This window comes from Gossypium hirsutum, chromosome A13 (genome assembly GCF_007990345.1).
Source record: "Gossypium hirsutum isolate 1008001.06 chromosome A13, Gossypium_hirsutum_v2.1, whole genome shotgun sequence".
NCBI lineage: Eukaryota > Viridiplantae > Streptophyta > Magnoliopsida > Malvales > Malvaceae > Gossypium > Gossypium hirsutum.
This window is the reverse complement of record NC_053436.1, coordinates 101046393-101062825: the sequence shown is the minus strand read 5'-3', so window position 1 is coordinate 101062825 and position 16433 is coordinate 101046393. Positions and strand designations below refer to the sequence as shown.

At 34.3% G+C, this 16433-nt stretch overlaps 1 protein-coding gene across 1 annotated transcript; it reads left to right on the top strand.

Moving 5' to 3' along the window:
• Window positions 1-2068: 2068 nt before the first annotated feature.
• On the top strand, window positions 2069-12567 carry LOC121212341 (UPF0481 protein At3g47200). The gene is made up of 5 exons (XM_041084807.1): window positions 2069-2244; window positions 5633-5683; window positions 6179-6624; window positions 11558-12421; window positions 12531-12567. The coding sequence occupies exons 1-5, from the start codon at window positions 2077-2079 to the stop codon at window positions 12565-12567; spliced, it is 1566 nt and encodes a 521-aa protein (XP_040940741.1). The 5' UTR covers window positions 2069-2076.
• Window positions 12568-16433: the final 3866 nt, after the last annotated feature.

Below are 16433 nucleotides of genomic sequence, written 5' to 3'. Positions count from 1 at the left end.
TTTTAAATCGTGACATGAGTTTTGAAAAATGCTTATTCTCGGAGATACGAGGTGTTGTTCCCTAACTTACTGGGTATGGCATTTCGTTACCTCGAAATAAGATTTTTGCAAGTAAAGGCAATATTCGGTGTTTGGGAATTCGAGGAAACGTGCCCTAACTTACTGGGTTTCGATTTTCCTCGTTCACCTTAACTAACTGAATAACCTTTTGAAATACACGAATTTTTATATAAAAGGCAAGCTCGTTCTCGAAAATTCAAGATGTCGTGTCCTAACTTACTGGATGTGACATTTTATATTGTGAGACGAGAAGGTCCTTAACATTTGAGCATTTTCTTTACAAAGAGGGATCGTATTTTAAATTCTTTCAAGTTTTCAAATTTTCGACACTAAGACACTAATTAATCAACTAGGTACCAATTTTGGGCGTATCGAGGGTGCTAATCCTTCCTCGTGCGTAATCGACTCCCGAACTCATTTTTCTGAATTTCGTAGACCAAAATCGTTGTTTTAATAAAATTAAATCATTTATTAAAAACAACCACCTTTTGAGGTGACCCAATCACACCTCGTCAAAAAAGGATTGGTGGCGACTCCCGTTTTCATTCTTTTTTTTCAAAATCCAAGTCGACCCCGTTTTCATCCAAAAAATGGTGTCAACAAGACATAATAGTGAGATGTGAAATTAACTTTATTTATTTATTTATCGTTCAAATAAATAGAGAACTATTACATGTTTATTTCAATATGGGCACATTTCCCAATAATGAAGGCTTTAGAATTGCAATCGATAGTCTTTTCTTTTTCAATAATATGTTTGTCTTCTACCTTGGGAGTGGTTGTTCCATTAAGATTTGTTATAATAGGATATGTCCAACCAACTTGAATAGATCTCTAACTATTCTCATCAAGGGACTTTATGAAAGCCCTCATCGGAACCTTCCAATATGCATAAGTTGATGAGTTGGATCAATAAAGTTGGTCAATAGGTAAAGCTACCTTTATGGCCTTCATTAATCCAAATCAAGTTCAAAATCTCCTTCGAGTACTTTTGAAGTTAGTCTATGATACCAATTGAAATATCACGTGTGTTTGCTACGGTTAAAGTTTGTTGTTAGAAATTGATGTTACAACAATGGTTTCAATATATAGTTCTATGTTGCAAAAATAAACAAAGAACTAAAAGAAAAATAATGGGACTAAGATTTCATAGTACAAAAAAACGATTTAAACCTTACCCAAAGAATAAATTCATTAAACAATTTCTCGGTACAACAAATTATTTAAACCCCACCAATTTAACTCTCATAAATATAATTGCAACCTCCCTATTTTACAATTATTTACATTCATTCTCCCACAATCATCCTTATATAGAGTTTAAACACTCCAATAATCAAGTAAAACAACAAAGGATATACCAAAACAATGTTGCCAATATGAACAAATTAAGCTCTCGAATCTTTTGTTCTAATGTAGTGGACGACTGCTTTTATAGCTATGCAAATTAATATTTTAAACATCATGGTTTATCTTTCAATAAGCTTATAATTTGAGTTTAAATAATTTGATTTAATAAGCTATTAAACCACATTCAAATTCCCTCCCTTAGTCTTCGTAGACAAATGCAATCTAAAAAATTCCCACCAATAATGAACTCTTTCAAGCCTCCACATAGTCTTCGTTCAAACATGTGACTATGTTAGTGATTTATCTAGTTACCTTTTTATATGACATTCTTGCATTTGTTCGTTATTTTTAAACGCAAATTAAAAAACATAATGTTATAAATTAAAATTATCAACTTAACGCATTAATTACCATAAAATTTATTGAAATTAATGTCGCAAACACTAAATTTATATCAGCAATATTTTACTATCAAAACTCATTTTGTAGCAATTAATTGAGATGGACAATATTCAGACAAAGACAAATCAACCAAGGTCTTATTTTATTTTTAATCATCTAAAACAATTATCCTTATGTTTATCTTTAATTAATTCGTAGTAGTGGAGTACGAGTATCGCTCTTTTTTTTTTGGTAATAGAGTATGAGTATCCCAAACATGCTTTTATGCAGGCAATGGCTTCAAATGATGGGATTAGAATATTTATACAAGCGCCACCAACGGTTTCTGCAAATACGCCGGTGTTAGTGTCAATAAATGCACCAGTGCCAGCATCTGAGCCAGCACCAGTGCCAACACCAATGTTAGAACCTAGGCCACGTGCACCTTCTCAGGTATGTATCATGGAGGGGTTCTTAGGTTTTCCTCCGAACATATGTTTTTTATTTGTCTTTGGTAAAAAGGAAAGCATATACTTCCATCTTCCTTTCGGCACTCCTGATTTACCACTTGTCTTAACTATAGGGCTTTCTTCCAATACCAGACCAGTAGTTACCACTTTAAGCATGAACTTCTCAAAAGACATTGCCCTTTAACTTTCCTTTTGCTATTGGGTGCATCGCATAAATTAAATTAAATGAATCAAATTAAGGCCTTAATTAGCTAATTAAAGGAGCTAGCTAGCATTAAACTTATTGAGGAAAAAAAGTTAGCCTAGTTTGCAGGGACATAACGTGTACTTCCTGATGCAAAAGGGAAAAAAAAAACTCCAATGGCTAGGCAAGCAAGTAGATCAAACGCATTAGTTATGATTTTTTCTATAATTAATAAATTAACTAAGATCTATATTTCATTCATTGCATCACCAAATATAAACCCAATTAATGATCTCACCCACTTGCCGGTTGAGTCTTAACTTAATTGGTATCAATATTTTTTACAATGCAAGAGGACGTGTTTAAAGTTTATTCTCCTATTTATAGATTAAAAAAGGTTTAGTAGCTCTAGGCATTATATCAAAATAAAATCATCTCATCCAACTCTCTTAGCCCAATAATAAATGTTGCATTTGTTTCACTAAAAATAACTTCAATTTTCTTTTTGTAAAATGGAATGATTTTTTTTATAAAATACTTATTTTTTTTGACAAATTTTCAAAAAATACTTTTAACAAACATAAATTGTGAATTTATTTATACATAGTTTAAATATTTTTGACAATGTATCATAAGTTCGTAAATTGATTACTTCGCCTTAATAGGTTTATCAACTTGGAACATCTTTACAATATGTATATATAACTTGTAAATTTATTTATACATAGTTTATTTAGTTTTTTATTGATAAATAAATTACGAACATATTAGAAAATTTTAATTTAAATATTATTTTATTTTCTAACATGAAAAGTTAGATAAAAGATTAAATAATTTTTACTTATGAAATTCTAAATATTATTATAAATGTACAACAATCATCTCTTTTTAATAGTCAAAATTTTGATAGAAAAAATAAATTTATTATAGAGGAAGGTAAATATACGTACTACCTAAAATACATGAAAACAAGTTGGAGCCTTACACCCAAAAACATAAATTCTAAAATATTCACATAATTGTAAGTAGTTCATCTTCAAAATTTACATTTCTCATCTTCCTAGTAAAATTGATTATACATAATTTAAAACCTTATTTTAAAAAAAAATAAAAGTTAAACATCACACAAGTTAACAAGAAATTATTTACTTTGACGATTAAAGAGCAACCCACTTCTAAAGTTTTGCTTTTCACCGCCTTAAGAGTTCTTTAAGCCAACAATTAAAGTTAAAAGAGCTTGTGTATAGTGAATAACCTATAACTTGTAAGATATAAAGGTCATGAGTGTAAGGATGGGAGTCTCTTTAAAGCAAGGGGACAATACTTAAAAAAAAAATGTATTTTCCATTAGAGGATTATGCTGATAATATATAAAAAAAATATAGTCTTTTTGAATGTTATTGCGTTGAAAAACAACACACGTTTAAAATTTTATCCCAAACTTCAAATAAACCCTAAAGATGCCTTTTGATATATGAACAAATTAACGAAATCATCACCATTAAAGAGCTTTGCACATGGAAATATATTCGAATCCATAACCTGTCGGATATAAAAATCATGTGTGTAAAATAGTACCACTTCCTTGCACTAGAGACCATGAACCTATCAGGAGAATCCTTTGGGGGGCCTTGGTCCCTCTCCTCAAATTTTGGAAAATTTTAATTTTTCTTTGAAATATTTAGAAAATTTCAATTAAACCCCCTCAAAATTTTAAAATTTTTTTGATTATACCTTTTAATTTTTAAAAAAAATTAATTAAACTCTCTTAATTTTTTAAAAAATTATAATTAGTCTCACAACAAAATTAATTAAACCCCTGTTTATTTTTTAAAAAATTCTCATTAAACTTTTAAAATTTTTGAAAATTTTATTAAATCCCCAAAAGCTTTTTCCTAAGGTCCGTCATTAGAACTCTATCATACCCAAGTTATTTAGCTTTCAATTATTAGGATATGTGACGTTAACTAGATCTATTCATGGGTCGGGTCATTTGGTCTAGCTTGAAGTTCCATTTAAAAAGTGAGAAGGTTTGGACAAAAATATAGACTAAAAAAATTGGTTGGGCAAAAAATAAGATCCGTTTAAAAAATGGGATGGGCCTTAGGTAAGGTATTTTTAGCCCAGGCTGAGCCACAAAAGGACAAAAAAATGCTATTTATTATTGCTTGTATGCTATTTTCTTATTGCTTTCTTCTTATTTTGCTACTGTTTCACTATTATGTTACTACTATTTTGTTGTTATTGTTTAGATATTGCATAATAATTATTTTATTATTAATTTTGTTATTATTTTCGATGTATTTACTTGTTAAATTATATCTATCTTAGTGTTATTTAAGTATACATATTTTTAAAAATTTATTTTTAATTTTTTGGAAATAATTATTTTAATATTTTTGATTTATTATATATATTTAAAAAATATATAAAAAATTAAAACAGGCAGGTTAGGCTAGAGTTTTAGCATTTTATCTGGGTCCAGCTTGGGTAAAATTTTAGGCCTATTTTTTGAGTGAGGCTAGGCCCAGACATAGTAAATGGGCCTAAATTTTTTGTTGAACCCGGCCCGGTCCATAAGCACATTTAATGTTAACATCAACAAACTGGATTTAGAAAATACTTAAAAAAACGATAATAAAAAATAAGAAAAATACAACACTTGTAAATAAGAAAACAAAATGAATAATATTTAGTATACTATTGGTAGAGTTTTTAAATTCCACAAATAAAATTAAAGAATGAGAAATATCGTATAAAAATATAACAAAATATTAAAAAATAAACATTTAAAACTTGTTGCGCAATAAAAGTTTATTAAAATTGTAATTGAAGCCGGATTGTTGACCTGAAATCGAAATTCTCTTTTCTATTATATATGTATGTTGAGACTGCAACTCTATTAAATTTAATAAGGTGAAGGTGATGTAATTTGAATGTCTGCTAAATAATATTTATTTTTAGTTGCATCTATTCTAATAACTATTTTTTTTAATTAAAGTTGCTATCTTCTTTATTAACAATATTCAATAAATGTGCATATATATTTTGAAAATTACAAGCATAAAAAAAGAATAAATAAATTTCGGGAAGTAGATAAACAGTGCAAGTTTGTTGTCCATTCATATTATTTACTTATTACGTACATTAAGATATTAATTATCCCATGCTTTTATGCGACTAATAGGTTCAGGAGGTGGTTCCACAATCTGTGCCTGCGACTTATTTGACTCCAAGGGTAATTGAAAAGCCTGCTGTACAGTCTATTAATTAACCCAAATTGATTTATCTTGAATTAAATTTTTTTGAGGCTGGACTTTAGATAAATTATGTTTAAATGATAAATTTTTTCAATTCTAATTTGAATTTCGAGTGTAAGTAATATTTATCTAAAATGAATCTCAAGGAAAATGTATTTTTGCTTGCTTACATTTATTTTAACAATTTGAGATGTTGAGTATAAGTCTGTTATTTCTTTTCTAATTCAAATTGCTAACTATCTTCTTTATAAACTATGTTCAATACATGTGCAGATGTGCTAACAAAGTGCATATATATATAGATATATTACAATTACAAGGAATGTTTCTTATTGCAATAATAAATAAATAAAATTTGCCTTTGTATGGAAGTACATCAAACAGTGTAATATTCTTGTGCTTGATATTATTTACTTATTAGTTATGTTTTGTTCTTAAATTAAGAAATTAATTATTTCCTGTTTTTGTGCAAGATGGAACCTGTGGCTCCTTTTCGTGGAATGCAGAGTCAAGCCGAAGTAAATGAAAATCGCGGCTGTATATATAAAGTGCCTCGTAGACTTCGTGAAGTGAACGAAAAAGCCTATGAACCAAATGTGGTTTCTATTGGTCCCTATCACCATGGTAAGCAACACTTGAAGGCGATGCAAGTCATCAAACGGAGTTTCTTTCTGAAGATAGCCGAGGAAAACAACCTTAACGTCAATGAACTTGCAAGGACCATGAGAAGCTTAGAAGCACGAATTCGCAAATGCTATGAAGAAGCAGCTTTTTACCTTGACTCTAACCAACTTGTAGAGATGATGCTCCTTGATGGTTGTTTTATTGTTCAGCTAATCCAGGGGATTCACCCAGCAGAAGATATTTTTCAAGTGGGACGTATTCAAACTGACATTCGTCATTGTTGGTGCTGTAACTGAAACTAACAGATTCAGTGCAAACTTGTCAAGCAAGTCTCGAGACTTGCTGAGCAAACAAGAGAATTCGAGCAAGAGAAAGAAAGAAAAGCTAAGAAAAATGAAGAGAAAATTGATGAACAAACTGAAATTCATTCATAAATTGCATGATGGCACAATGCCAATACATAAACCAAGCACTAAGCTTGTCAAAAACAGCAAATAATTACCTAAACATCACCTACCTCCACTAATGACATGGAAACTTGAAATTTTGGCTTGTAAACTTATACAAAGTTGTGTTTACAGCTCATACATAAGCTAATTACATCAGTCAACAACCTAACTTAGTTAGAAATGAACTAAGATTACATTTCATTGACTAGGAATTAAAAAATAAACAAAATAAGCTTGCATCAGCAGCTCCTGCATGACTTGGTCTTCATGGCCTGCATGCTGTCGAGTTTGCTGCATGCTGAACCAACTTCATCACTCCTCCTTGGTTTGCATGGAGCAAACACCTAGCTTCTTTCTTAGACATTCGAACCTTGTGACACTAAGGGCTTTGGTTAAAATGTCTGCAAGTTGATCCTCTGAATTACAGTGGATCAGCTTTACTTCCTGAGCTTGCTCCATTTCTCGAACAACATGCAACTTGATGCTGAAATGTTTTGTTCTTCTATGGAACACTGGATTTTTAGCAATTGCTACTGTAGATTGGTTGTCACAGAAGATCCCAGTAGCTTCCTCTTGATGCACATTCAAGTCAGCCAATATTTTCCTTAGCCATATGGCTTGGTTGACAGCACTTGCTGTTGCCACATATTCTGCTTCAGCAGTAGATTGAGCTACTATACTTTGCTTCTTTGAGCTCCAACAAAACATGGCTGAACCAAGGTTAAAAGCATACCCTGAGGTGCTTTTCATGTCATCTATCGAGCCAGCCCAGTCACTATGAGTGTAGCCAACCAGCTTCAGATTTCCTTCTTTGCTGTACTTCAAACCATAGTTTAAAGTGCCTTTGACATATCTCAGCACTCTCTTTGCAGCTTGGAAATGCTTCTCATTGCAGCAATGCAAGAACCTTGAGAGCAATCCTACAGCATACATGATGTCTGGTCTAGTGGCAGTCAAGTATAGCAAGCAACCAACTAGACTCCTGTAGGTTGTTTCACAAACTTTCTTAAAATCACCTTGGCTCGATAGTTTTTCTCCAACAGCAACAGGTGTTTTAGTTGCCTTGCTGTTTTGCATGGAGAACCTGGTCAGAATCTTTGTGGCAAAGCTTCTCTGGCTTAAAAATATCTCATTCTGTACTTGAGACACCTCCATTCCAAGAAAATATGACATCTCCCCAAGATCAGACATTTCAAACACTTCCTGCATCTTGGTCTTGAAGTCAGCCAGCACTACTCGATCTCCTCCTGTCACTAGAAGATCATCAACATACAGGGACACAATGAGTTGTATTTGTGTCCCTTGTTTCTTGACATACAGTGTTGGCTCACTCTTGCTTCGATCGAATCCCAGATTAGTCAAGTAGCCATCGATTCTGCTATACCAAGCCCTTGGAGCCTGTTTTAATCCATATAGGGCCTTCTTCAATTTGTAGACCATATGCTCTCTGCCAGCTATTTCAAACCCTTGTGGTTGTTCAACATAGATGTCTTCATCTAAGTAACCATTCAGAAAGGCTGATTTCACATCAAGTTGATGGATTTTCCATTCGAGCTGTGCTGCTAAGGCAATCAGCAGTCTGATGGTGTCGAGCCTGGCCACTGGTGCAAAGGTCTCCAGGTAGTCCAAGCCATACCTCTGACTGAACCCCTTGACAACTAGCCTTGCTTTCAGCTTGTTCAAGGTACCATCAGCATTCTGCTTGGCTTTGTACACCCATTTCACCCCAATCACATTCCTTTTGACTGGCCTTTCAACCAATTCCCAGGTCTGGTTCTTCTCAATCATGCTGATTTCCTCAGCCATTGCCTGCTTCCACCCTTGCTGAGCCTCAGCCTCTTCAAAGTTGCTTGGTTCAGCTATGGCTACATGAGCCCTTTCATAAATCTCAGCCAATGACCTTGTTCCTCTGACTGGTTCATCATCAATATCCATTTCAGGGACATTTTGGTCTGGCTCAGCTTGGTCTGCTGCAAGTTCTTCAGAAACTTCTTCAGGTTCATGTCTTTCCCAGTTCCAACATGACCTCTCATCAAATACCACATCCCTACTTACTGACACTTTGTTTGTTGAAGGATCTAAAATCCTATAGCCCTTCTTAACAGTGCTATACCCCACCAAAACACCAGGTCGAGCCCTTTCAGACAATTTGTCCCTTTTAACAGCAGGTACATGTGCATAACAGATGCATCCAAAGACCTTCAGATGAGCCAGTGATGGCTTGAAGCTAAACCAGGCCTCGAATGGGGTCTTTTGATCCAAAGCCTTGGTTGGAAGTCTATTCTGAATGTATGTTGCAGTGTTAACTGCTTCTGCGCATAGTGCTTTAGGCAGATTCTTCTGAATCATCAAGCACCTGGCCATATCCATCATACTCCTATTCTTCCTTTCACTTACCCCATTCTACTGAGGTGTATATGTGTTGGTAAGTTGATGTTTGATGCCTGCCTTATCACAAAAGGCTTGGAACTGAGCTGAGGTGTACTCAGTCCCATTATCAGACCTTATGGTCTTCAGCTTGCAGCCTGTTTCAGTCTCAGCAGCAGTTTTGTACTTCCAAAACACAATGGCCACCTCTGATTTCTGTTTTAAGAAGTAAATCCAGCAATATCTCGAGAAATCATCAATGAACAGTATGAAATACCTGTTTCCACTTAATGACTCAGTCTTCATAGGGCCACACACATCAGTATGCACCAGTTAGAGTTTTTCAGAGGCTCTCCAGGCTTGATTCGAGGGAAATGGGAGTCTGGCCTGCTTTCCTAGCTGACATACTTCACATACATCATTATGGTCCACTGAGTTGATGAAATTTTCAGCCAGGTCCTCTCTGACCATTCGGGCCATCGATCTGAAGTTGGCATGTCCCAGTCTTTGATGCCACAGCTTGGATTCATCTGAAGTGGCTGTGTAGGCAATGTCTGACTTTTTTGTCCAGTCAACCACAAAGCTCTTATCAGCCATAGGGACTGCCATCAGTTTGGATCCACTTGGATCACTGATTTGGCACTGGTGGTCTTTAAACACAACTGAATAACCTTTTTCCAGCAACTGAGCTATGCTGAGCAGGTTTCTGTCAATTTCAGGCACCAACAGCACATTTGAAATCACTTTGGTACCTGTAAGGGTGCATATCAGCACATCACCTTTGCCTTCAGCTTGAATAAAATGACCATTTCCTATCTTGACTTTAGTTCTGCAGCTTCTGTCTAAAGACTTGAAGATTGCAGCATCAGGTGTCATGTGGTTGGTGCATCCACTGTCTAGGAGCCAACCAGATGAGGACCTTTCCTGAGCAGCTGAGCATGACACAGCAAAGACTTGCTCCTCTTGATCACTGTCCTCCTTAGCTACTCGAGCCTCAGCTTTCATCTGTTGAAACTGATTCTGCCTCAATTTGGTCTTAATCTTGCAGACTCTCTCAACATGACCCTTCTTCTTACAATGTTGACACACAGCATCTGGATTGAACCAGCATTTTTCTTCTGAATGACCAGCCTTTCTGCAGAGCTTGCAAGTCTGACATTCTCTCCTTGCAGCATCATTCTTTGGCTTGTCTCTCCAGGCCTTCTTGCCTTTGTAGGCAGTATTTGTTTTTGCCTGAAAGGCACCTTCTTGGTGCTCCTCCAGTCTGCTTGCTCTCCTCTGCTCTTGAGCATATAGAGCATTGATCAACTCTGTCAGGGAGATGGTGGACAGATCCCTTGAGTCCTCAAGAGATGAGATTTTTGCCTCATACCTCTCAGGCAGAGTTGCTATAACCTTCTCCACTATCCTAGCTTCATTGAACTGCTCTCCAAGGAGCCTGATGCTGTTAACCACAGCCATAATCCTGTCAGAATATTGCTTGACAGTTTCTTCTTCCTTCATCTTCAAATTCTTGAAATCTCTCCTCAAGTTTAACAACTGTTGCTGCCTTGTCCTCTCTGTCCCTTGAAACTCTTCCTGCAACTTGTCCCAGGCCTGTTTTGGTGATTCACAGGCCATAATCCTTGTGAAAATCACATCAGATACTGAGTTTTGGATGCAAGACATAGCCTTGTGCCTCTTGGTCCTTTCATCAGCATGCTGCCTGATCTGAGCCACTGTTGGATTAGCTCTAAGTGGCTCTGGTTCAACATCAGAGTTGACCACCTCCCACAGATCGAAAGCCTGTAGTTAGGTCTTCATTTTGACCACCCATATGTGATAGACTTTTCCATTGAAGACTTGAGGTGCAGCTGGTGAAAAGCTTGATGAAGCCATGGATTTGTGTAACAGATCCCTTAAGAAATAGGCTCTAGATACCAATTGTTGGTGCTGTAACTGAAACTAACAGATTCAGTGCAAACTTGTCAAGCAAGTCTCGAGACTTGCTGAGCAAACAAGAGAATTCGAGCAAGAGAAAGAAAGAAAAGCTAAGAAAAATGAAGAGAAAAATTGATGAACAAACTGAAATTCATTCATAAATTGCATGATGGCACAATGCCAATACATAAACCAAGCACTAAGCTTGTCAAAAACAGCAAATAATTACCTAAACATCACCTACCTCCACTAATAACATGGAAACTTGAAATTTTGGCTTGTAAACTTATACAAAGTTGTGTTTACAGCTCATACATAAGCTAATTACATCAGTCAACAACCTAACTTAGTTAGAAATGAACTAAGATTACATTTCATTGACTAGGAATTACAAAATAAACAAAATAAGCTTGCATCAGCAGCTCCTGCATGACTTGGTCTTCATGGCCTGCATGCTGTCGAGTTTGCTGCATGCTGAACCAACTTCATCAGTCATGATTTATTACTGCTAGAAAACCAGCTTCCTTTCTTTGTGCTTTTTGAGTTGTATCGGATGACGGTGCCCAATGCTGGAGGAGATGTTCATCACTTGGCTCGCTCTGCTCTTGCTTTATTCGACATTTCCCCCTGTCCTTTACCCAAAACAGATATCATGCATCTAGTGGACTTAGCACATAGTTGTCTATATCCTTCACCTCTAGGAATAAAGCAACATGAGCTTTTTAAAGCAAAAGCAGCAGCAGCAGCAGCAGAACCAAATTCCCAGCGCTCATGGAAGTTCATACGTAGCGCAACAGAGCTGGAAGGAGCTGGAATCAGTTTCTTTGGTGACCATATTGAGAAGATGATGGATCAGAACCACGGGATAGAGAGCGATTTTGATATAATGTTTAGCAAAGATACCAAAGTACTCAAGATTCCAACCTTACAAGTCCACGATTGGACAGAGCCTTTATTCCGTAACTACATGGCCTACGAACAGTTCTTCCCGAGGGGGAAACCGACTTATTTTTTTGATTATGTGGTGTTCATGGATAACCTCATCAACACAGGCAAGGATGTGCAGCTACTTTGTAAAAGTGGAGTTATTGATAATTGGTTAGGAGACGACGAAGCAGTTGCCCTAATGTTTAACAAACTTCGGGACTCCATTTACATGTCTGAAGACTTCTACTATGCTGAGATATTTGGTAGGGTAAACGAGCATTGCCAGAGAAAATGGAACAAATGGAAGGCAGCATTGAAGAAAAATTATTTTAACACTCCCTGGTCCCTCATATCATTTCTTGCTGTGCTTGTCCTGCTCCTGCTTACCCTGCTGCAAACTATATTTTCAGTTCTTTCTTATGTTAAACAGTAAGACCGAAGCCAAAGTCCATCAAGTAAGTATATACTAGACCTAACTGTTGGTATTATATGGATGAGCAGTTTTGTTAATCATGGGTTGATTTTGCATATATCACAGATCTTCCTGGCTTTCTTCTGCTGCTTTGGATTGTTAATCAGGCTTTGACACTATGCTATGGGAGTTTTGAACACTTGGCTTTCTACTTTATTGGTGACTTTTGTCTTTTTAAGGTGTTATCTTGTTTCTAATTTAGGCTCCCTTTGGATTGGATTTTACCATCCAAACGAAGCCTTAATTTCTCGATTTGGAAAGGGTAATGTCTTTGTGGTGTGGATTCCTTCTTTCTTATGACTTTGTATGTGTTCCAAGTGGTTGGTATTATTAGTCTGGTGTTTGTATGAATAAGGATTGGTTTTGGATGGGATACATGTTCATCTTTCTCTGTAATCTCTTCTTTTTATTTATTTATTATGTTGGATTCAATAAACTTTTCTGACTTTTAGTCACCAATATATATATATTTAAAATACAACTTACAATTAGAGTAAACAATTATAAATATTGAATTCATAATTGCCTCAAATAAACTAATTTAACTCTAATTTAATCTGTCTACGAATAGTTGATACATAGGATTCAAAAATGAGATTTAAAAGTTCTCGAGTCCTCAAAATATTTTAATTTCTCTTTCTTATTATTCTAAATTTGAAAAATAAAATTAAAACTTTAAATAAAGTAATTTTAAATATATATATATTTATGAAATTTAATTAATTAAAATATTACAAATAGTAAAAATGAATATAATGTGATAATTTAATTAGGACAAAGAGAGTAGATAATAATTTCATTGATTTAATAAAACAAAAAACATGTTTAAGTTATGATATATATGTATATTGGCAATTTTTTTCTCAAAATATTTATTAAAGAAACACCCATACAAAGCATACTCAAAATCAATATGTATTTGAACAGCTTTCTTTTATTGTTTGATGTTTTGATATTTTTCAAGAAAGTTTTTTTTGGGAGTTGATTTTTTTAGAAAATTTTTGAAGTATTATTTATTGGTAATCAATCGATCCCTAACAATTAAAAGTATTATCTCTTGATGAAAATTTTGTTTCTCATACTCTATTGAGAGTCGACTTGCCATTAGTGATTGTCTGTAAGCCAGAAGCATTTCAGTTAATAGACTTATAAAACTCACGATATAAGTGTTAGTATAATATTAGGTTGGTGGTTCAATTCTTCCTCACAGACATGTCATGTTATTGATATAATTACTATCACGCCCTATACTAACTGTAGCGACGTAAAAAATTTCACTTTCGGTCGCTAATTAAGGCGATTATTTAAAAATTTAAAAATCGACTTTTGATTTTATTAAAAAAAAAAGAGTCGCCACCGATCTTTTTTTCTAGGTGTGACCGGACACCTAATAAATCATCCTTTTTTAGAAAAGAAAACTTATTCTTGCACAAAAATGAAGGTCGAATTTAGGTCTACGTCAAAAGCCAGAGTAACGTTGGGTTCGGGAGTCGGTTACGCGTGAGGAAGGTAATAGCACCCTCGCGACACCCAAAATTGGTATCTTATTAAACACGTGTTGTCTTGATTTTCAAAAATACGAATTCAATTTGACATTTAAGTGTGATCCGATTGAAGGAAATGAGAAGTTGTAAGTTTTTGGTTTGTTAGAAGGATATCCCGTTTTTAACACGAGCCGACTAACTTCACCCAACATAGTGATGAAATCAATGACTTAATGTCAAAATCGATACATTGCCTTATTCTTAAAATTAAAATGTAAAAAGTTTCTAAAATGATAGTAAAAAAAATCTAAGAATATTATTGTAAAAAATGCGAATAGTGATGTGAATAATAAAGTATATAAAATATAAAATATTAAAATATCAAAATATTAGAATAATAATAATTAATATTGGCAAATAAAAAAATAAAATAGAAATAAAAAAGTGTACATAATATATATTAGAAATAATAATGATGTTTAAAAATAATATTATTAATAATACTACATAAATATGTACATATATAAAAAATAAATACGTGATAATATTAAAAATATGTACATAATATAGTGTAAAAATACATACATAATATAATTAAAATATATACATAAGATAACATGTAGAAAAAAAAATATAAATAATATAGTATTAAAGATATATACATAAAATAGTATAATATATATATGTAATATAGAATTTAGAATATACCTAATATATTAAAAGAATATATATAATATAATATTAAGAAATATAATAATAACAAAAAAAAGAGAGAGGGAGAGAGTGGGTGATTTCCGGCCACAAGGCCGGCCACTGTCCAGTCACCGGACCGCCGTCGGCCGCCGTCAGCACCACCGTACACGGCAGCCGGACCTCAAAAAATCTTTTTCGGTAAAAATGGGGAAGCTTCCTCCTTTTATTTTTACTTTCGTATAAAAGAAACAAAATAAAACTGAAAGGAAAACAATAAACAAACAAAGAACTTAAAACGAGAATAGACAAAGAAACCTCTTTTGCTTTGATCTTTGATTAATCTCCAAAAAAAAACTAGCCTTTACAATAACTCTTCTCCTTGGTTACTCTCAAAAATCCTTTAAAATAACTTTCTCCCCCCCCAAAAAAAACTTCTTCAAAAAAAAAACCTTCTCAAAAAAAAAACTCCTCAAAAAACCCCTACTACATTTGGTTTTATGATGGCTTTTATAGCTTTGATACAACATTTTTTTATTATTTGCTATCTTTTCTTTTTTGCAAGATGGAGCAAGTGGTGGAGCAAGTGGAGGAGTAAGTGGCAGACAATGGATATAAAAAATGGGAGGAAATTGGGGCAAGTGGAAAAGTGACTAGGTGGCTAGGGTTTCTTGATTTTTTTTTGGGTTAGGGCTAGGGTTAAATGTGAGCCTAAGTGTGGGTTAATTTAGATGGGTTTTGGTTTTTTTCTTGTTGTAAATGGGTTTAATTTGTGGTAGGCCAAAATTGGCCTGCAACAGCTGCCCCTCTTTGCTCATTGTCGTGTAACGGGAATAGAGCAAAGACATAATGAAAGGCCAATTTTGCCCCGTTTTGCCGAGTCTTGACTTCATTGGTACTCCTCTTGTTCGGGTAGTCTTTTTCCAAACCACTGTATCTTGTTTTCTTGATCAAATCCACTGCATCTTCTGATATATGCCTTGTAGCTTCGATTTACTCCAATGCGACTTCAAAAAGATAAGATTTACAACTTCAATCTGCTCTTCCATCGCTTTAGTCAGATAAAGTTTGTGGTCTTCTCTTCTGCAACTTTTAGAAAGGCAAGATCTGATGTCCTCGATCAGCTCCACTGCAACTTCAATTAGCTTCACTGTAACTTCAGGGATATAAAATCTGTGTCTTCGATTAATTCCAGTCTTTATTCTTTACTCGGCATGTGATCCTGAGCTTAACTCATTTCTCGCAATATGAATTGACTCTTTAAAACTAGATATTAAAAACAAAAATTGAAAATAGCTCAGCGCGTGAGCTAAGGCTCAACTCACTTCTCACAATATGAGTTGATTTTTAGAACAAAATTTGTAAAACAAATTTTGAAAATACCTCGGTATGTGACCCGAGGCTCAACTCACCTCTCTTAATATGAGTTGATTTTTGCAAAGCATAAATTAAAAAAAAAATATCAATTGAAAATACATCGGCGTGTGACCTGAGGCTCAACTTACCTCTTGCAATATAAGTTGATTTTTTTGACAAACATAAATTGAAAAAAAAAAGAAATTGAAAATACCTTAGCGTGTCCTGAGGTTGAACTCACATCTCGCAATATGAGTTGATTTTTTTGGAAAGACAAAATTTGAAAAACATAATTTGAAAATACCTCAACGTGTGAGTCAAGGCTCAACTCACCACTCGCAATATGAGCTGATTTTTTTGAAACACAGAAATTGAAGAACAGAAATAGAAAACACCTTAGTGTCTTGAGGTTCAACTCACCTCTCGCAATATGAGCTGA